This window comes from Teleopsis dalmanni, chromosome 2, assembly GCF_002237135.1.
Source record: "Teleopsis dalmanni isolate 2A chromosome 2, ASM223713v2, whole genome shotgun sequence".
Taxonomy (NCBI): domain Eukaryota; kingdom Metazoa; phylum Arthropoda; class Insecta; order Diptera; family Diopsidae; genus Teleopsis; species Teleopsis dalmanni.
Window position 1 is genome coordinate 176,173,165 of NC_051847.1, and position 23,514 is coordinate 176,196,678.

At 28.8% G+C, this 23,514-nt stretch overlaps 3 protein-coding genes across 3 annotated transcripts in view; 1 reads left to right on the forward strand and 2 right to left on the reverse strand.

Annotated features, from left to right (window-relative positions):
• Positions 1-23,514, forward strand: part of LOC119676231 — an 87,257-nt gene that overhangs the window by 61,667 nt on the left and 2,076 nt on the right. The window contains exons 2-4 of the mRNA XM_038087466.1: positions 687-901; positions 5,071-5,206; positions 22,524-22,657. Coding sequence (XP_037943394.1) covers positions 687-901; positions 5,071-5,206; positions 22,524-22,657 — 485 coding nt within the window. The remainder of the gene's footprint in view (positions 1-686; positions 902-5,070; positions 5,207-22,523; positions 22,658-23,514) is intronic.
• Positions 10,643-11,598, reverse strand: LOC119683853. Its single transcript, XM_038097721.1, has 2 exons — positions 11,332-11,598; positions 10,643-11,265 (listed from the first exon to the last, which is right to left on the reverse strand). Exons 1-2 carry the CDS (start codon positions 11,506-11,508, stop codon positions 11,014-11,016), a joined length of 429 nt encoding a protein of 142 aa, XP_037953649.1. The 5' UTR covers positions 11,509-11,598; the 3' UTR covers positions 10,643-11,013.
• LOC119683852 lies at positions 13,796-14,396 on the reverse strand. The gene is made up of 2 exons (XM_038097720.1): positions 14,165-14,396; positions 13,796-14,093 (listed from the first exon to the last, which is right to left on the reverse strand). The coding sequence occupies exons 1-2, from the start codon at positions 14,336-14,338 to the stop codon at positions 13,809-13,811; spliced, it is 459 nt and encodes a 152-aa protein (XP_037953648.1). The 5' UTR covers positions 14,339-14,396; the 3' UTR covers positions 13,796-13,808.

Below are 23,514 nucleotides of genomic sequence, written 5' to 3' on the forward strand. Positions count from 1 at the left end.
TTTCCTATTAACTCTTGGCCATAGTGTCTTAACGACCCCACAGTCTACACTATTAAGTCATACGTTATTTCTCCCCGAAATGGTGAATTCATCCATGAATTAATTTAAGCAAATATTTAATATTTTTTATGTTAAGAAAAAATAAAAATAAGTACTTATAAAGCAATTGCATTTCCTATCAGTAAAAAAAACTTTTCGCAAACCATAGAGCATAGTTTCAACTTTCATTTTGTAAATAATTAATTGTTTCGAATTGACAAATATAAACTTACGGTTTTCCATTAAAATTTAAACTCCAAATTTACTCCAATAACACATAAAACATGCATGTGAGTTTTTCTGCTAGAAGTCTGAATGAATAATACTCGCATAAATCATAACTGTGGACTGCTGGACTGCCGGACTAAATATCCTTTAAGCCGTTTTGTAAATAAATCAACATTAATTCGGAAGCTGGTTAAGCTATAAGTTGAAAGTATTTAAAAGTTTAATATTTTTTAGTAATTTTTTTTTTAGTGTACATAGGTAAAGCAAATTTTTCAAAATCATATTGGAAATCAAACACAAAAAAAATGTTTATATATTTTTTTATATATATATATATGTATACTATGTACGATATTTATTGTTTGAAAGTTCAACGCCGTTTTTTCAAAAATGGAAATATTTAAATTTTTACTTGGCAGATATCGTCGAGGGTGCACTGCGCAATGTCAATTTAATCATTGAACCACCTGCTGTGCGACGTGGGCAACATGCCATATTGCGGTGTCTCTACAATTTGGAAGGTGCGCCACTTTACTCTGCTAAATTCTATCGTGGTCAATTGGAGTTTTATCGTTACACACCTGGCGAGTTTCCGAATACAAAAGTTTTTCCATTTCCCGGCATACACGTTGATGTAAGTATATATATACATGTATATATGTTTGTATGTATATTTAGTAGTACGAGTAGATATGAGTAATTTGAATCCATGACTATTTATATGTATCTATGCAACTACTCCTATAAGCGCTTATACGAGTATCTTCCGCATATATGACTATGTTTGTATGTTTACTTTTCTGCATTAGTACGTTTTGCTTGTTTGTTGGCAGTTGGAAAATAAACAAAATTTATCACAAAATATATTATATAGCTTAAATTTTTAGTAAAAATTTTTTTTAAAAATAAAACCAAAAAATAAGAAACTTGTATTGAAAATTTGTAATATTCTTAGTTGCTGCCGCCAAAGGATTTTAATTTATGCAAGCCGCGCGTCAGAAAAAAAAACTAATAATAATGAAATGAACTAAAATAAAATAATTTTGCAAAAAGCCAAAAAACTAAAAAATAAATTTGAAAAAAAATTAATAAAAAATGCAGTCAGTATTTAAATTTTAGTTATAACGTCAACGTTAAAGGAGGCAGCAAATGTGCTCGTCCGGGCTCATTGGCTCACTGCGTCGTTGGGAAGGAGTTGTATAATTTTTTGCTATGTAAACTTTTATAGAGAATTAGTGCACTTCCTCAGTGTTGGCAAACTTAAAATTAAGAGCAGTCTTCCGACCATACCGAGCGTTTCGCCCACATTCTGCGGTTATTTATTTACATTTTTATGCATATTCAATGGCGCTCTCATTATTGCTTTTACCGGTATTTTATGGAACTTTAGATTGCAATAGTTTTGCACCTTATTCTCATTTTATTTGGGCCTGATTGTCATCCGTTTTCGCCCCGTTTTCTGCAGAGTTCCAGGTTGTTTCATTTTGTATTTCTTCTTCTAGTTGCTTTTGTAATCATTATTGAAAAGGCATGAGAGACCCACGCCATTACTTTTTGAAGCCCGCACACAAAGTTTTCATTTGAAATTTGCCCGCAGCTCGAGCATTACTAGTATTAAATATTTTTAGTCCATCGTCAACTCAACTTTACTTTTTAGATTATTGAAAAAGTTTCTCCTGCTGTTGCACCTGAAATTTGCATGCCTCCGTCTGTCCAAGTTGCAAATTTTTTATATAGTATAGACGAGAGTATCTATAAATTTAGTGCGGTTTTATGGAATTTTTCCATCCAAAAAAAAGATTTAATTTTTTCTTTTTGCTTTTATTTTTATATTAAGTTAGTGCGGTTTTGTTAGTATTTCTCATTGTGAATTGAAGTTATTATGCAGACGATGAACAGGTTGGCGGTAAATATAATTTTTTGCGGTTGACTATTTTCAGTTTCATTTTCGTACTTCATTTTATTTAATATTTTTTTTTTGTTTAATTTCTCTGTATAAACAAAAAAGTTTTATTTATTTTTGGTTTTAGTTATTTTTTTTTTTTTTGAGTTTTGAATTCACCAACTCTTTTGCGGTTTAAGGTGATTTAATAAACTTAAGTGCATTTGTGAGTAGTAACAGCTTTGGAGGTCCTGCGACGTAAATCGGAAATTTGATTTAAAATTAGTTTAGTTGAGTTGAAACCATTAAGCATTTGCCACTCTGCAGGATCAGCCCAACGAATACGGAAGATGTAGGAAGTATCTAAGCGAAATGAGTTTCCGCAATTTAATCTCGTAATGAGAATAGTGATTTTTTCTATGAAGCAGGAAGCTCCATAATTCAAAGTAAATTGGTTAAATATTATTTATTAGAGCATAACTGCTTTTCTGCAAATCAGAGTTCGATTTAGTACTCGATATGCAAATATTATTAAACTTAAACAGAATATTTCTTACAGAAACCAATAAAATAAGGAAAAATAGTTCCTAGGTAAAATAGAAAAAAACTTATACATGAAGTATATAAATTCTAAAAAAGGAGACATAATTAATATGGATAAAATAAAATAAAATTTTAAATTTTGACTCAAAATATATTCAAAACTGAGGTAAATTCAATAGCTGAATAAATACTTAATATATATCTCTGAATAGCTATTGAATATTACATACTTATTCATTTGTGAGGTAACATTATAATTAATATCAATGTTAACTAAGAATAAGAAACTGGACTGCTCGGTCCTTCTCCCTAAATATTAAATATATTTCATAAAGTCAAGAGATTATCGAATTGTTTAAGAAAAAAGATATATTCTTAAAGCTTTTTGTTGTTGTATATTCTCGCATTTATCTGTCCTAATTTCATTAACCATTTCAAATAAAGGATTGTTTTAAGATTTTATTCATCAACAGGGGATAATGTCACATAGTATAAGGAGAACACTCTTCAATATTAGTAGACTGTTTCGAGGTTATTCAAAAAATTTATTAAAGTCTGATACCGCCACATAATCTCAAGATAATATTTTAGCGTTCGATTAAAATTTTTAATCTAAAAGACAGAAGCTGGTCATTAGAGTTTAGATCTAAATGTGGTGTATGAACGTGTGCTTGAACTATGGCGAATTATAATTATTAAAAATAGAATAAAATAAATGATTAAATTATATAAATATTTACAACTATTTAGCTTATGAAATTATTAATTATAAAATAAATAAAATAAAAAAAAATAAAACTACATTATATGGAATAAAATAAATTAAAATTATGTAAATATAAATTAAAATAAGATAAAATAAAATGATATTTAAATACAAACAAAAAACAAAATAAAATTATTTAAAATAAAATAAGTTGAAGTAATATATAATTAAATTAAAAATGTTGAAATAATATAGCAAAAAAAAAGAAATAAAATAAATGCAAATTAAAATAAAATAAAATAAATTATATAAAATAAAACAAAATAATATAAAATAGAATGAAAATAATAAACTTAAATACGCAACGAATTAAAATAAAATAATATATAATAAAATAATATTAAATTAAGACTGATTTAAATAAAATAATATGTTATAAAATATAATATAGTATATAATTCAAATTAAATATGATAAATTAAATTCAAATCTTATAAATTAAAATAAAAAATATATAAAATAATATGAATAATATAAACAAAATATAAAATAAAATAAAAATAATAAACTGAAATATGTAACAGATTAAATTAAAATAATATAAAAAAAATAAAATTAAATAAAATTAAATTAAGATTAATTAAAAAATAATAATATGTTATAAAATATAATGTAATATAAAATATAATATATAATACAAAATTAATATGACAAATTAAAATCAAATCTTTCAATTAGAATAAAATAATACAAAATAAAATGAGAAAAAAAAAACAAAACATAAAATATAAAATAAAATAAATACAATGCACTGAAATATATAACAAATTAAAATAAAATAATATAAAATAAAATAAAATTAAATTATGATTGATTGAAATAAGATAATATGTTATAAAATATAATGTAATATATTCTATAATATTTATATTTGTATTATAAATATGATAAGTTAAAATCAAATCTACAAATTAAAAGAAAATAATATATAAGAAAAGAAAAAAAAATAAATAAATAAAACCAAATATAATAAAAAAAAATAAATATTAAAAAATAATTTTATAGAATAAAAATATAACAAAATAAATTCAAAATTAAAATAATTAGATAATAGATATACAAAAATAAAATAAAATAACTAGAAATAAAATAATATGAAATAAAATTAACTTAAATTAAAATTAGCTTAATCATATTACATTAACGTACATTAAATTTAATAAAAATAAAATAAACTAATTAAAATAAAGTAATTTCATATTATATAACATAGTATAATATAATACAAAACAATATAATTTAAAATAAATCATTATAAAATTTAACAAAATAAAATTGAATCAAATCAAAATGGATTAAAATAATATAATATAAAATTTAATAAAGGAACATGAAATAAAATAAAATAATAAGAATTAAGTAAACATTGTAAACATTTCATTAATGAAATAAAACAAATGAAATTAAAATATTATTAAATAAGATGAAAAATAAAATAAAACATAATACATTAAAAAAAATATTAAAATCAAATATAACAATTTTTTTGCTCCTTCAATATGAATTACGCTTTAAACCTATTTTATGAAATTAAAAACTTATAGTTAACGTTCAGTAATTTTTTTAAATTAAATTAAAATTAAAATAATTTAAACTAACTTTTTACTGACAGGTGACCAGTTCGAATGCGACACAAGTGCTAATTCGAAATGTGGGTTTCGGTTTGTCCGGAAACTTCTCTTGCGAAGTAACTGCAGATGCGCCCCTGTTTTCGACCGCATATGCAGCTGCCATGATGCAGGTTGTGGGTAAGTATTAAACGCTGCAATTATTATTTAATATAATATATAGTAAAAAAAGTTTATTTACATAAAAAAATGCAAAAATAAAGTAAATTAAAAGCTTCTCAATTATTAAGGATAACAGGACAGTAAATTGATTACTTATGGCAATTTACACGACGCATAAAAAATTATTAAATTTCAAAAAAAAAAAAATATAAAAACCAAAAAGGACATTGCAAATTGAAGTCGACAACAACAACAACAACAACACAAGGACATTTACGGCGTAAAGCTTTAACATTGTGCTAAGCACTCGGTTTATGTACCTTTAAAATGTGATATTCAGAATTACTTGCTAGCCACATTATGTGGAAGATTTCTTTTAGACGGCAAGGAGCAAAATTTTGCATTATCCTGACTACAGGTAGAGCAATTGAAGGCAAGTGAGCTTAAAAAAACTAAAAAAATGTTTTCATTGATAATTCATGCTGTGCCATGATTAAGTAAACAGCAACATCAAAGCAACAACAAAGCAGGGTATCTCTGCCCTAATCCTCTTCCGTAACAGACTTGGCAACAGATACAAAGACTAAGGAAGCGTTTTCCGTACTTCGGTGTTGTGTTTTAAAAAAGCTGCCACTTATTTTGCCCACTTCAGAAATAAGATTTCTTTTTTTTATTTTTCTGAAATCGCTCCGACTCTAATCGTAAGTGCATAACTACCTGTGGAGAGAATGGCAAATTCTTTTTACCTTTTTTGTTTTGGTTTCTTTTTTTTCTTGACTTATTTAATAATTTACATTTTTGTAATTTGGTATTTCATTTCATTTTATCTTTAAAGTTAAGTAAAATTTAACGCAAATCGTTAACACACCGCACCATATCAAGCCAAGTCGGATAGTCAGAGCTGCCTCCGACGCCTGATGTTCAGTGTTGGCATTTAAATGTTGTTGTTGTTGGTGTTGTTGCCAATGTGTTGGCGATGAACATGATGATGATGATGTTGCTAAAGTGAAAAGTCGCAAAAGATTTTGTTGAGAAATTGTGAAAATTTTGCCATTAACAGGTCATTGCGTATCTCATAGATAAACGTTTCGAGTGAGGCGTATCCTGCCCTGCACTCGCAGTCAGTTTCTGTGCGTCACAGTTACTTTACTTCACTTTACAGCGATTACGGAAATATTTTACGCACTCATAAGTTTTAGGTGAAAAAGCAAATAATTTAAACATAATTTCAACTAAACTGGGCCAGATCAGAGAGCAGAGGGTAGATTTATATTATAAACTAGCGGATGTGCTGTGTTTAATTTTCAAATAAGGTCAGTTTGGGGTTGGAGTTTAATATTAAAATTAAAACTGTTTCGTAAACTAAAGTGAAGAGAAGGGATATAGTTAAGCAAGTTTTAATTCATTTTGTAAAAACATCGCTAAAACATGCTTTGTAATTACAATTTTTTAATAAATTCTGAAAAAAAATTTACCACATAACATAACTAAAAGGAACTATAATAAGCCAGACTAAGGAAATAATAATAATAAAAATATACAAAAATTAATTAAACGTTAAGATAAGTTATGTAGAGATTCTTTATAAAATATATTACTTAATAAGAATGTGATTGATTACCAAAAATTTCTATATTGTTCTTACGATTCCACAATTCTTAATATTAGCTTGAAGTAACCTTCAGTATTCTTTAGTACATTAAATCACCCACAGTCCTTAATTCAGTCCTGTTTTGAGTACTATCAGAATGATATTTTACCTATGCCAAAAATAGCACACAGCAAATCAACATTATTATTATCATAGCTGAACCGTTCATTTAGAACCTAACTTTATTTTACAACCCCTTTCATTGTTCCCTGTATTTTTGCTTTGGCTCTCGGGTGACTGATATTCATTTCTTTGAGATTCTTCAATACACTGTCACCACATTATTTCTTCGACATGTCACGTTTTTTGTTATTTCTTGCACCGATGTATATTGTATGTGTATTTTATATTGTAAAATCTCCATGTTTCACATAAATAAGTTCTTACTGGGTGTATTATAGTTTTGGTTTTTTCTATTATAGGTATGACGTAGTTGCATCATCAGCTCTTAGTTTTAAAGCGTATTCAAAATGAAGGCTTGTGCTTACGGCCATACGTGCAGCCTTAACCTCATCAGTCCTACTGTAACGAATATTTACTATAACTCTTCAATTCTCAATGTTGACAAAAAACCTTATTTGAATTTTCTATCCATAGATACTTGACTATTAGGAGGTTCCTCATTAGGTAAGAGTGTGGGGAGTGGAGTTTTTTAGCTACTTCAAAGTGCTTAAGCTTAATGTAATTTTAGATTAGTTTAAACTAATTTTTTTAGGACGATTTTAGACTGCTACACATCCCTGTATGAGATGTCGAAATAGTTTAACATTTCCTTACTGTTAGGTTTCGGTTTTAGGGATGTTGTCGGTAATTGCAGACATACGAGCAGAGTAGATGAAGTGCTTTAGTTACTCATTTTCAACATATGAAAGATCTGGGCATATCGCTGGCAGCATGCACACAGGTGTTGAAATCTTTCTGTTTTGAGCAATTTAATATAAGGTGGGAAGACTCAACTTATGTAAAGTTCTGTTGAAAGTACACCGCGCTTTGAGATGGCCTGTAAAGATATCAATCTTATAGTATGTTTATTCACGGTTTACTGCCATTTAGGAGAGCGTAAAGGAGTTTAAATCTCGTGTTTAATCATTCATATAATAGTTGTGGAGAAGACAATTGAATTTCTTCCCATCTGCTTTGTAACTGTCTAGCGGATGTATGATGACCACTCACTCTGCTATGGGTTGTTTACTTTTTTGATAATCTGAGTCAGCTTCTGGACCTCTTTAGGAAGCAAGTCAACTCACTTGAGTTCTTATACAATAACACAATAGTCTAACAGTCCCAACTGAATCCTTACAATTGCTGATATAATTTAACGTAAAGGATTGGAACTTTTTTAATCTGTTGTGGAACCTATTTTTAGCTTGTTTACGTTGAAATTTGTTTCATTTGATATAAAATTTCTTTAAATTTATTATACTAGAATTTTGCTTTAAATTTTTGTTGATTTAAAGTAGAAATTGGTATTATACATCATACCTAAAAAAACCTGCTTTAATTCTATAAGGTAAATATAATACAAATATATTTTAAAAAGTTTTGAAAAACTTTAAAATATCTTAAATAATTTCTGTTGTTAATTTTTATAAAAGAAATTTTAAAAAATTTAAATTTTCTCATAATCGTAGCTTCACTTAATTTACCCTGAAATTTCATGATGCAAATACTGCAACGCTTCATTTGCATCTCATGCTATTGGCATGTATCAAGGCGACTTTTTTAAAATTCGTTTGGAAAAATTTAAATACAGAAAGTTTGAAGTATGCCAAAAGCTGAGAAAAAGAAAAATAACAAAACTGCAACGAAATTCTCGCATAATGCCATTTTCCAATTTTTCGACTCCTAGATTATTTCCATATATCCAAACATGTTCAATAGTGGCGACATGACGCTTGGCTACTTTGGCATTATGCAAAATAAGATACTCGAGGAGACAAAAGCAAATAGCTTCGAGGACTTAGTAATATTTTGTGAACTGCAAAAACAGTCGTAGTGTAAAAAAATTTCAGTTACTCTTCCATATCAACAGAAAGTTTTATTTTCTATTGATTTTATTAAAATGATACGGAAAGAAAAACACTGTTGCATATGTTAATATCCTTGTGACTAGTTTTAAGGATCGGGTTAGAGGAGTAAAAAGTTTTGCTCAATATGAGTACATAGCAATATTACCTTGAGATATTTATGATATTTTTGGAATTTTAATACACCCTTCGGTAAATATTTTTTTAGAATTCTTAAAATATTTTCACAACATTTTGAATATCAAGTGATAGTCAATAAAGAAAATGTTTGTTTATATAAATTCCTTGGAAAAGGTTGAGGTTAAAAACTGTGAATAAATAATTGATAAAGAAAAGCTTTTAACGATATAACGAATATTTTTTGCAATTACCCTTGCCCAACCTATGCTATGAATTTATCTATTCAAGATAGACAACGATTAAGCTACTATCTGTAGAGACAGCTGAAAGATAAAGACAAGAATGAGGGCGGGCTTATATTAGATGCAGAAGCAGATAACATACTCATACCTTCTTCCTGACATTTGACGCGTACTTTATGCTGACATACAGACTAGTACTATTTTGTATAAATCGACCTTCGAATAGCACTATAGTGGTTTGTAGAGAAGCAAGCAAGCAGCAAGCAGCAGTGAAGGCAATTTAATCCAGAATGGTCAAATTTAGAATCATATTATATATATATATATGCATGTAAACAACACTAAAGATATTTTATACCCACAATGATCAAGTCAAGAATGGTAATATGAGTGTATAAACTATCAACCAGCAATGAAGACTCTTAATTCCGAAATGGTTATGGTTAAATGAAGAAAAGTAATATAGGTATAATAACTATGCAGCAGTAGTATTTCAGCAGACATATTTAGGATCACACTTTCATGATCTAAACATGTTCGTACTGTTTAAAGTCTTATATTTTCACCATTGTGGCGATATGACTTTAAGAATAGGTGTGAAGATTGTGAGGTTAATATAACTTCTTAGCCTGTATTTAATGAAAAAATCAAGACAGAAGTTTTTGATTCCTTCTATCTTGTGTGAACTGCTTAGGTTCTTACATCATGACTTATCATGACATTATTTAAAGACTATTTATAAAGGTATTTAATAGATAAACTAATAAAGATCTTTTGAGTTTGGACAAATCTGCCATTTGTGTAATAACAGAGCATTAAATTATTGCATCGATGCATCTGCAGTGAAATGTTCCGAAACGAAAATATCGCTTTGCAGATCAACCTTTTGTAGGGTTATTATTTGTATTGAAATGGATTAATCTATCAATTACTATTTATGTCTTTGGCATAAATACAGAAAAAGTGATTCCTAAGTCTAGTTCCTGAACTAAGATTTTAAACAGATAAAAGATGCGGGAAATATACATCAGATCTTCTTAATTGTGTCTGGGACCAAATTGTTTATCAGGGTACAAATAAATTTATATAAGAAAGAATAGGTAGTGCAGCTTGCCTCTACTGAAAAACTTGTGGGCAATATACTTGACAGTAAATGTGTTCGAGTGGAGGAATTTATATCTGATTTGCTCATTTAAACGACAAATGTTATGCTAAGCTTATGGTTTTGTTTAGGTGATTGGTCACTACTTCAATTCTTTATTTACCATTAATATTAATATGGTCAATTGCTCTTATATAGTCAGCTTTCATATATATCACTTATACTACTTATTCTTTAATATATATTTTTTTAACGGTACTGATAGTATCATTAGATTGGTTTGCTTTGATTAGTAGAAACAAAAAAAATAACTTTGGTTAAACGAAATCGGTTAGTATAATTTTGTTCTCATTAGTTTCGGACAAATTAATTTTAACAAAATGAAAATGAATGTGTATATAAGTTATAGAATTATATGCTGCTTTTGATTTTGACTAAAATTCTAATTACAATTTAAAAATATACTTCCTAAAGTTATACAAAGTATTTCCAAAAATTACTACATATTTAGAAAACCATCGAACCATGCTCAAGGCTGAACTGTTATATTAGCAAATTCGATAGAAATTTTTTAGCCAGGTTTTAAGCCAAGCTTAATATATTGCACTCATATATCGATATAGATCTATTTTTTTTAAGGAGATTTCTTTTAAGCTAGAGATCACGACTTTCTTCGGCTGTATTCAATCTTCCCCTTCGTCTGGAATAACAGCCTTTTCTTCCCAAGAATCTACGTCTTCATTCGTTGGATCGGGTCTTATTCCTGTATTAAGATTAGGTTGAGGTCCTGGCGAACGATACTGTTGTGCAGTTCGTTGTTGCTTCTGTGGTGGCGCTTGCGGAAGTGCTATGCGCACTTCAAGCCGGGAACTTACTGCTTGGATTACTGCTGGCTTCACTTGCTTTGGCTGTTGCGTTCGCTGCTCCTCTTCAATCTAATTATCCAAATATTTGACACTCATTTAATAAAAGAAAATTTAATAAGTCAAGTTTCAACTTACAGATGAGAAAATAAAGTATGCTATAATATTAGATATCACTAGTACAACAACAAAGCGTAACACTATTCTAATAAGTCCATAACCAATTCGAAGTACTAACATAAGCAACCAAAGAAAAGCTTTTTGTATATGGCATATCAGTGGTGGATAACAACGTGCTTTCTCAGCTTCTCCCATTTGTGAGTACTTTTCTTGGCGCCTGAGCTTATGAATTACTAAAACTTTTATATTAAAGCTAGCTACATACTTTCTGAAACGAAATTAAAAATTTTTTAATATCTGTTTTTATTTTATTGACTTTTTCTTATATTATTTCAAAATATTGAAAACAAAATACAAGCAATTCATATTAAAAAAATGTTACTTCAATATCAAAGTTAAGCACAATGCACGATTGAACTATATTCGCTTAAACTATAGTCGCCCAACTATATGGAATAAATAGGCCAGCGACCGCAGCTGGTAGTACTCCGGAAATACATTTCCTTTTCATATTAACATTAAAAAGACTAGATTAATGAAACGTGTCTATTCCCATTGTACATCAAATAAACTTATATTCTATAGACAATATATAGACAATATTAAAAAATAAAATAACCGAGTTTATAGACACTGATTATCATCGAAGAAAGTCAAACAAGAACTTAAGCGTTATATATATGTAATATTAATAGGTAAACTGAACGTCGTAATTATTGGAAAATCTCTCCGTTTGCAGAAAAAGAAATGTTTGTTTCACCAGGATCATATATCGGCTAAAAGTTTGGCAATCACTATGGATAATCTATATGCAGTGTAAAAACACATTTGATTGGCTTTCTAATTTTAAAAAATTTTTTTGCATCACCACGATCTCACATCGGAGATAAGTTGTTTAATGTGGATCATTTTGAAAATTTCTTCCAAAACTTTCAAATATATTTGCCTATGTTAGATTAGGTAAGATTGAAAGTGTGTGTGCTGATATAACTGTCAGCATCTTTACTCGAAGACATCTATTGCCCATTATGATGCATTCAAAGTTGCTTCTGAGAGCTGAGTAATACGAAGTATTATTACCTACTGATATTATCCATGTTAAACCATTTGATACTCTAGATAAAGCTGGGTAAATTGGACAAATCTACTCTTGTTATGTCTATTAGATTAATGAAGAAATGATTTTTTAGACACTGAAATCACTTCGTCAGTAGTTTTGAAAAATAACATAGAAAGTGAATAATGAAATCTATTTAGTCTTCATCGTTGCACCACCTTCACGGTAGAATTCTGTGAAAAAATACTGGGGTATGATACTGGGGTATGAAAAAATACTCAATTTCACTGTCTTATATTCAATTGTAACATATTCACGTCTGCTTAATAAAGTGATATTCGAAGGATGAATAGTACTAGTTTGAATTTGCAGGGCTATCTCTCGTGTAAATATTCGTTCTCGTTCCGCTTCCCATTTTTGAGTCACACGTTCAGATGGTAACTTCTAAGTTTACTTTCATGGATCATAACTAACAGATTTAGCAATTCGGTTTGACAAAGACCTGTCATATTTCACTATCTCCTTTAATTAAAAATATATAGATACGTTGTTCATAGAGGTTGAATATATTCAAAATTGGTAGATATATTGACGGATCGAAATTTTGACTACATTGTCAAAAGTGAATTATTGGAATTTTTGTTGTACTATTGATAAATATACGGTGCTTTGCGTAACATTATTATAATATTAACAAAACTAAATAATTATATATTAATTCGATAAATTATTTATAAATTTTAATCATTATAATGATTAATTTTTATATTAAAAATTAATAATATTAATTTATATTTTAAATAATTGTTTGCTAAAAAATTATATATTTATAAAAAAATTATTAAAAAAAAAATAATAAATACTTTTCAGTTATTCAACTGTCAATATATTTAGCAATTTTTGATCCATGAATTTATATTGTAGCTGAAATATTGTGAACAATATGAAATATGAATGTAAATATAGTCAGTTGTAATACCTCATTTTTTTCAAAAAGGGAGTATCAGTAGAAAGTTTTCTTTTTCTAGAAAGGTCGTGCCTATTGTACCAGTAGTGATATTTCGAATATATTACTGTCATTATTAAAAAGTGGTTATTACTTTACGAGGAATTCAATTCTGATACAAGTTGTTAAGTTCATACAAAAATGGATGTAATATGCGATAATTAAATAATCAAAAATCCAGAATCCATATTTTGCTAACAGGACTTTTTAAATAGATATATCCTTAAAATTCATATTAACGTAATTAATTTTATTTAAAACTTTAAAGATTTTCTGAATAATACTTAAACATTCCAAATATATGTGAAAGCATAACTTTTACAAAAACTACACAAACAATATTGTATTAAATAAAATTAAAAAAAAAAATAATTACTAAACATTTAAAAATAAGCTATATAGAAAGCCATATAGCGGTTTTCTGCATAATTATTATGTACGTAATTTATTCGAAATCCGATTACTTGATTTAGGCTGTGAGCTAAACTCTGGTTTATAAACATTTGCTTTAAGTAACAATTCTTTTTGGAACTCCGATAGAAGTGTATCATTTTTGTCGAATAACTTTAGGTAAAGTCCCAGACAAGTTGGATCCGAATTTCTTCTTTGCGAGAGCAGTGACAATAGACTTGACTCATTTTTCTCTTTTGGTAATTGTGCTTTCTTAAGTTTCTTTGTGACTTCCGGTTTGGGGCTCTCTGGTAAACGACCTTCCCACTTATTTTAGAGATTTTAAATAAATATATTTTAATTTATTGCCTATTTTAAATTTTTTGCGAATCACTTACTTTGCAAATTATGAACTCCTCAAATGTCTTATAAGCTTGAAATAATGGCGTGCTCTTCAGATACATAATTGTGCTTTTCAAACAATAATTCCAAATCGCTGAGAATGTATTGCAAATGTATTTAAATTCGTTTTTGAAGTTAGGTTGCGGAGAATCCCAATCATATTCCTCCATTTTGTCCTAAAAATAGTTTAAGTGGTGAAAACGAGTTGAATATAATTTGTGAGCTAAATTTTTTGTTTTTCCTTCTTTTAAAAGATATATTTAATAAAATGTTTTGAAAGGTATTGCATGGTGATATTAAACAATGATATTTATATAATTTTTGGATTTTGTCACTTTTCCCTTACTTTATCTCATTTTATCTTAACGCTTAAGATAAAGTAAGATGTTTCCTGTTTGTCTTCAAGTAGGCGGCTATAGATATAATGAACATAATACAGTGATTAAAGTCTCGGTGAAATTAAAATGATAAGTATGCTTGGTATGATCTATGATAGGTACCATAGATCTGTGAAGTGACCATCTACACAGTTGGCTAAAAAATGTAGAGTGTATAGTTTGTTACATGTAACTCTGGAGTGATTATCTACACAGTTGGCTAAAAAATTGTAGAGTGAAACATTAGGTATATTTTCTGACAGATAACTCTGTAGTAAAAATCAGTACAGTTGGCTAAAAAGTGGAGCGTTGAACGAATAACACTACATCGAAAGTAGTGCTTATTTTATGTTGTTCTTTTGCGACATTCTTACAAAAGAAAACGCCTAATATAACTTATCACAAAATGTGAATCCTTATTTCTTACTGTTGAAAATATATGCCCACAGCGCACTTAGCGAATCTCGTTCAATAATATTGATTGCATCAACATTGGAAGTACAATTCCAGATACTTTGTTGAAATACTCTAACAATTCAGAGTTAACCTCATTCCGAAGCTAATCCACATCAAGCAACTTTAGCCACCTAAGCCACTTCAAAATTTTCTGAGTTCTGCACGGAAAATTGTTAATTTTGTGCATTTGCCACTTGCAAGCAGCAAAAAATATTAAACAACAAAGTTTTTGAATAATCACAACACAGCAGTGCATTTCGAGTTTTTGCAAGCGAAGGAGAGGGGAGAGGACGCTAACGACTACAGGCTAAGTGACGCCAGCGACAATTGTGGGTTAAATCAAGCGTCAAGTGGCAATGATGACAACAACAATGAACATTGAGAACTAATAAACGCAACGCAATAACACGAAAATAAAAGCAAAAAGAAAGTAAAAATAAAAATCCTATGAGAACAATATAACATTGCATTATGCTATAGCAGAGTAGCAGAGAAGATGGAGTAGCGGGCATAGCGACAGTGACTGCAATATTAATAATAACAAAGCAGATACAAAGAAGTGTTGTTAGTTGAGTTTGGGTTACTGTGTCATTGTATTTGTAACATAGATGAACTAATAAAGTTAACGCTAACGTCAACGTCACCATCACCGTCGACGCAACGTTCTCTTCGTTATCTTTAAATGTATACGATGTGCCTTAGCGTATTTACAAAACCTTAACGACGCTAATAACAACGTATAACTTAACTGAAGTGAAATCAAAAGTAGCGACATTATTAGGCAGCATTTACGACTGTTGTTATAGTGAATTTTAGGAGAACTGAGCCGCAGCGGATTCGAAGGCAGCCAGTATTAATCTTTATTTTCGTTTGTCACTAAATAAGGCAAAATATTTACTGTTCTGACAGCGTATTCGATTCGCGTTGCTACGATTTCAGAATTCTCTGACTTAAGTGGTTGATTGTGCTTTATGTAGAGGTGGTATTTATGTGTATGTGTTCGAGTGCGTTAGTGTGTCAGTATTTGTATGTGTATATTTAGCGTAAGAATAAACTTAAACGGATTTATTCGTGACATTTACTTTGCTCTGCCAGTTAATTTTGCAACTAAGAATAGATTTGCTCGTTACGAGGCCTAAGGTTTCACTGTTTTAACTGTTGTGGCAAAGCAGTCACAGCAATAACAACAACAATATCGCTTAAATAAAAGCAACAACAAAAATAGACGCTTCAGTTGAACTGGTAATTATTGTGTTGCTTGTGTTTGCGTATCCTTTTGTTTTATGAAGTGGGATTTTCTTGTAAATTAATTTATTTTTTGGTAGGATTTGTTCTTTGTCTTGAAATTCTTTTTATTCTTTCCTTCTTCTTCCGCTTTGAGTGTCAGTTAAAGATGTTTTTTTTGTTGGCATATAAATTAAATTCCCTTTGTGCTTGTACATAAAATGTTATTTAAAATAATTTAAATTTATCGTTTTGCATGTTATGAAATGAAAATAATAAAGAAAAAAATTTTTTTTTAACACAAGACACTTTAATATCAGTGGAACTGAGAATTTTGGGAATGAAGTGCAAAATTAATGAAAAACTAAAATTAATTTTTTTTTGCCTTAATAACTACTGAGATTTTGTGCTCTAGAGCGGGGCTGTACAAAGCACGGCCAAATGTGGCCCGCGGCTAATGTTTATGCGGTCCGCGACATTTTTCTAATCCTCTAAAATTTTGTTTCGGTGTACTTTGGTAAAATTAAATTATTTTATTTTTATGGTATGCCAAAGAAATGAATTTAAATTAATAAATTAATAAAGCTAAATTTAATATTATTTAACAGTATTCTATGATACAACTATGAACTTATGTATATGTTCTGCGGCCCTCTAGTCTGTATAGTGATTTTTATTGGCCCGCGATCACTTCTGTTCTGGACAGCCCTGCTCTAGAGCAAAGTAAAAAATTTTGTATTACATAGTTTCATATAAAAGTGGTGTAGTTTCATATAAAAGGGTTTGAAGCAAACTTATATACTCTGGTTTTCTATTATAAATAGATTAAAATTTTTGAATTATAGATTAAATTAATAATTAAAGTTTAAAATTTTTTTAACAAATTAACTATACTACAAAGAAATTATAAATTTTTGTATTAAAGATTAATTAATAATTAAAGTTTAAAATTTTTATAGAAAATTCACTATTAAATTTCGAATGATATATTTATTATTATATTTTTTTGTAAATTTTTTTTATAACAAATAGAATTATATTAGATACAATATCTAGCTAAGTGCTCAACACAAAATTAAAAAATTAAAGAAAACCGCATAAGCATAAGTAGCAACCGAAAGTATATATACAAAGCTCCAAATAGAAAAAAATATATAAAAGAATACTGTACAAATTGTACACAACTAAAAACAACAACAAATAAATCAGATTTAACACAACAACAACAACTCTTGTTATTCAAGAATGGCATGAGAGAGATTCAAGCCAAGAACATCTTCAGCAGACAATAAACCATATTTGTACAGTACGAAGTGTGAGATAAAGCACAATTATACACATATACTCACATGTACACACACAAACCTTGTGTTTTAATAAACATGTTGAGTAATTTTTCTATTCTTGTGCATTGTATGTTTGTGTGTAATAATGTGTCGGTTGTCTGTAGGTATTTATGTGTTGAATAGTATTTGCGTTCGGAATTTAAGCTATTTTAGTCTCTAGCGTAATTTCGTTCACCACTGAATTCCAACAACAACTTTTAGGCTTTACTTTCGAGTGCTGTAATCTCTAAAGACCCAATTGCTGAAATTCTAGCGCTATTTGCTCTTCTCATAGTACTGAATACAGATTTTTCTATGACCACACACATTCTCAATGTTGTTGTTGTTATCATTGTTTTTGTTCTTGTCTTTGTCTGGAGTTTACCAGTTTTGGTATTTTTTTGTTTTTGTTCTTGTCTGGCATATGTGATTCTGCAAGGCATCCAAGCTTAAGTGTTATTTTGCTGCTAGGATTCAAGGATATTTAATCAAAATGACTTGCTGCCGCAATATTAGTACCGCAATAAATTTGTGGCATTTAAGACAAAAATTAAAATGGCATTCAACAATGAAAGAACATGGCATCTTCAAAAATGAAGAATAATGGTCAGCGATTATGGGTTGGAAAGGGATCCCTTATGTAGTTATGTAGTTTCAGTTAATATATTAAATTTTTGTATGAGGATTGTAGCAAAAGAATTTAACTTTAAACTTAATTGCTTACAATATGACGAGTATTATAGTTTAGTTGATATAAAGTCTTAAAATTTACTAAAAGAAAATATTATGGTACAATTAGACAGTTTTACAGGCATTGGATCAGTCATATAATTCTGTGAAACCAGAACCTTGTTATGGTAGAAGTTCATAGACAAAAATAATCTGACAGAAAAGTTGTTTAAAACCGAAAGGTTTGCTCCTGGTAATCACCATTCTAATTGTCTAACCAATGAGCTGATTCTTCCGTATAAATATGGCAAACCGTCTATTCATTGAAGAACACACCCAAGACTCTTAGCAGGGTGTCACCGACTTATTAAACTGACCTCGTAATTTTTTTTAATTTTTTATTTAATAAAATGGCTATAATGGTAATTCAAATTTAATATAATATTTATATTCATGTATTAAAAATAAAATCATCTCTGATTTTCTTGATTATAAATTATAATTTTTTGCAAAGAAAATTGTCGTAAAAATTAAATTAAAATTAACACGCATAATGTGGCAACTTTCATTGAGGTTAAATCAGTTTAAAAGGATAAACAATAAATAAAAACTTCTGCGCTTAATTCGAGCGCATTCAACAAAAATAAAACATAAGAAACTTCTTGCATTATTCACTTCAACAAGACTAGAGCAAGGATAATATCTGCACATAGTTATGCTAATTCTCGATGCTGTGGTTTCACTATGTTTTCCTGCCAACAGCACAAAATAGTATCTGTCGGGTTGCGTTATTATTTGACTGGAGTCAGAAGGATAATGTGCACACAGAATGCAGAGCGCGGAAGTATATGAGTAAAGTTGGTGTTTGTTAGAGATATTAACTGTTAACATAAAAACAAAAGACATTTTGTTTTATGTAGTGGAAAATCAGCTAAAGATCTTAAGGTGAATTGTTATCAAAAATAAAGATACTTTTTATTAAAGTTTCAAATTTTATGCAAGAAAAGTAATCTTTTCATATTTTATTATTATTGTTTCTATTAATGAAGTCTTTATAGACAATATTTTGTGTTAATATATTCGATATTTTTTATAACAACTTTTTTAAATTTTTAAATTTATTTATGCAAAAGTTTTAATATCCTATTTATTTTTGTACTTAAGTATTGATTCGGTATACAGTATAATTAAATATATTTTAGGGAAATTTAATATAAATTTGTATTAATTTTTATCCTTTTCCAATTAATTATTATAATTTATTTAAATTATTCTCCTTGTTAATAGCAGCACTCTTAATAAAAGCATATAAATGGGAATAAATATTCGATATTACTATAAATACATATTTTTAAAGAATTCATATATATTTTACCACTATTATAAAATTTTAATTTATTTTAGTATACATTTTTTTTAATTACAAATATGAAATAAATGTAAGAGTATAAAGTTATTGAAATTCTCTCTCAAAAAGCGAAAGTTTAATTATTTTAAAAGTTTTCTATTAAAAGCAGATATAAAAAATTGTGAAAAAAAATTCCATAAATACGTTTATTTATTTTGAAATTAATTTTTAAGTGTAAATGGAAAATTAAAATAAATTAAAATTATAAGGCGTTGAAAGAGCAACAAAATATGAGTTTCAGTATTATTTCACGCGCACTTTATCCTGTAGTTCAATTTAAATTAATGGCAATCAAAACGAACTTTTGATGTGGGTTTATTTAATTTTATTTTTACTCCTTCCCAGAACAGTGTGAAAATTAGTGCGACTTCGCACACCACTGCGTATGCGTTACTTTTTTAATCACTTAATGCCATTAACTTGCACAGTCAAAAACCTCTTGTGGTCTGAAACAAAATTAAACTTGAAAGGTCAGCAGTGACCCTCATTACAGAAAAAGTGTTCATTTATTTCATATTTTAAATATTTTGAATTTTATTTAGTTTCTTTACAAGAGTGTGTATGCCTGTGTATGTATTATATTTCTCCTGAAGTAGAAGAAGAAGAAGGTCAACACAATTCAGTATAGGCTTAACCAATCTTCTAGTGAAAATGTGTTTTTAATTTGCATAAGCATCACGTAGCAACCTAGTAGCTAGTAAATACCAAGCACAAATCCTGTAGTTAGCTGTGGGTTGGAATGTACATACCCTCAGTTTGGATGCGATTGCACACTTCTATCAAAGTGGAATATCAAAGTTGTCTAACTTGCCTTTGTCATGGAAATTATTTTCTTCATTAGTTACTTTGTAGCTGGCTTGCTTGCAGTTGATGATGTAGCCATAGCCATTAAGAATGCCATTGCCATTGCCAGCACCAATGCCATTAGGGCTGATATTGCCTCTGCTGACTTTGTTGGTGACTTAATTAAAAAGTTGAGCTGACTTATAAAAATATTACACTACGCACACAATCTAAAACTTTTACTTAAGTAAAATGTTTTTTATTCTCCATATAATTCACTATATATATATATATATACATATGTACGTACATATATATAATTTTTTTTGTGTTTTAGCCACTTGGTTCAGTCATATAAATTTTTGGCTTCAAAGCAGAAGAACTTTTCGAAAAACTCATAAAATTAGCAAAAAAGCAACGAAGTTAAGACAAAATATTATATTTTTATGATGTATGCTCTCTCTGAGTGTCAAATTGAATACGTATAAATGTCTTAATATGTGCCAGTGGCAATAAGTTTCCACAGTATCTGCGTCAGCACATATGAAAGGAGACTGGGTATATAAAGTAATGTGAAATGTATTATATGGCGAAAGCTTATTTTAGAATGCAGTTGGGAAGACACAAGAAATTAAGAAATTATTATGTATACACACTGGCTAAATGAACACATAAATACTTGAAAGTGTCTTAAAAGACCATTCAAAAATATTAAAATAAAGGCTGCAGTGAAGTTTTTAAGTTGGAATTTTAGTTTTCAATGTGTATAGAGATAGTGTCTAGAGTACTGTAATAAAAACTACAATCAGGCAGAATGTGCAGTTTGTAATGAATAAACAAATGCGCTCTTACATAGACGAAATCCATAAAAGCTGTGTAGCTGTTTAAATAGGAACTGAATTCAAGTTTCAGTTTTAGCTAAAATATATAATTGCAAAAAATGAAATTTTAATGTGCAATTGGCATACATATTCAGCTATAGCTTAGGCTTTGGCTGAGATATATAACTACAATGTATATACTGATCCGCAGTTGGTATGTCGCACAATCAAAAAAGAACTCAAACCTAAAACTCTTGGTTGAGATATATAACTACATATAATGTATAAGAAATGATATATACAATGATGGGCACTAAATACTGATTTATTTAGTCTATTCTTTTGATTTATATGATTTTAATCATAGAATATTATTGCGGAATATTATTGCGATAATAACCTTAATGAAAGATTTGTTGCGACATTATGTTATACCTTAATATATACTAATTTACAATGAGATAACACCATAATGAAGCGTTTGCTGTGGAGTATTTACTACAATAAATAGTATTAATTAGATATGTTACTGATTAAAGAAGTCTGAAGGACTTGAAGAACTTAAAAAAAATATATGTACTATATAAAGTAAGGCATTGGGCAAACCTTGATATATATTTCCCTGCCAGTAACAGTAGATAGTTATCGAATTTCTTTAGGTGTACGTTGGTAAGTAGGTGTAAAATGTCGGTAAATTGTTTAATTAAACAAAGATCTGCACTTATCATGCATGCAGACTTGAAGTGTATTTCTTCGGAGAACTTTTGTTTTTAAATTATCTTTTATTAATAATTATATATATATGAACTCAATTCCCAAAACTAATATTTACAATGATGTGCATGCAGACATGGAGTCTATTTCTTTTGAAAGCCTTCAACTTCAAGCTATATTTTTCATAAGTATTTATATATATATGGACCAAATTTCCAAGGATAGTACTTGCAGTGTAATTTACTTACACACCAATAAGTATATTTTTCCGAAAGCTTTCAACTTCAAACTATACTTATCGTAAATATTTATATATAAATTAACTCAATTTGTAAGGATGCATAAGCATTGCAAAATAAATGCATATGTAAAGTAATGAATATGTAGGAATTATTGTTAAACCTAGCTGACTTTCTAAAGTTCGTTTAGTCTTAATCCATCTACGATTATTTATAGAAATAAATTGATATTATTGCTGTTGTTTTTATTATGACAGCATAATAAACTTTCTATTAAATATTGATAGCATTCATAATACCGTATTTCCTAAATAATATATAATTTCTTTTTTATTGCAGAGCTTCCTGATAAACGCCCCCAACTTTTTACGGAACACACGCGCTATGAGCCTGGAGATATTTTACGTGCCAACTGCAGCACTCTACCGTCACGGCCACGTGCAGAGCTTAAGTTTACAATTAACAATATGATGGTAAGTACCACAACAATATCTACAGAGAGAACCAACTATTCACATAAGAAGAATCTTATGTGAAACAATTATTTCATTGTGAAATAAAGAACTTTTAAACGGATTTGCTTAATTGCAACATTTTGGCTAAGTGAATGCAACTACTGAACACTGCCAGTCGCGTTACTGCAGCAAATTAACTCACTTTGCGGCACCTAACACAAAGGACGATGCGAGAGCACACCGCCGCACGGAGACAAATAAATGTGCCTCGTGCATTCCTTGCCAAAAGTGTGCCGACAAAAAGTGGAAAGGAATTTTTTTATCTTTGTTGGTTGGCAGGATAAGGAAGTAGCTGTAGATGATACTAGGTCAGATTTACTGTGCGCATAACTGCATAAATACATTTTTGTCATACTTCAACGTTTTTATTTTCTACTTTGCTTTCTTGCGAATTTGGTGGCAAAATTCCTTTTTCCTTTGATTTCAATGCAACGAATTTTTCGGTTTACGTGATTGTGTACAAGTTTAAGCCTGGCAGGCTTGACACAAAAAACCATTATTTTTCAATTTTTTCACAGCAAATATGCGACTTCAAAGGGAGTAGAAGTAGTCATATGAAATGGGCCGAGGTCAGTTTAGTAATAGATATTTTCTGCAGAAAGGAAAAACAATGCCTCTATTCAAATTAAATTTTAAGTAAGATGTGGGAGTTCTAACGAATAAATTCTATATCAGATTTTGATCAAAATCAAATTAACATAAATTTAAAATCCAACCTAATTGATTATGACCCATACGATTTTTTGACTTGATTAATATTCATATTATTACACTATTAAGGAGGAGAAATCTTCCGTTGTCCAAAAGAACTCGAA

What these genes read in the sequence shown, in the direction of transcription:
- LOC119683853 (XM_038097721.1), bottom strand. Translation starts at nt 11,508, where the DNA reads ATGGGAGAAGCTGAGAAAGCACGTTGTTATCCACCACTGATATGCCAT. An exon ending in CATACTTTATTTTCTCATCT is followed by an intron (nt 11,266 to 11,331) that starts GTAAGTTGAAAC and finishes TTGGATAATTAG; the next exon opens with ATTGAAGAGGAGCAGCGAAC.
- LOC119683852 (XM_038097720.1), bottom strand. Translation starts at nt 14,338, where the DNA reads ATGGAGGAATATGATTGGGATTCTCCGCAACCTAACTTCAAAAACGAA. An exon ending in AGGAGTTCATAATTTGCAAA is followed by an intron (nt 14,094 to 14,164) that starts GTAAGTGATTCG and finishes CTCTAAAATAAG; the next exon opens with TGGGAAGGTCGTTTACCAGA.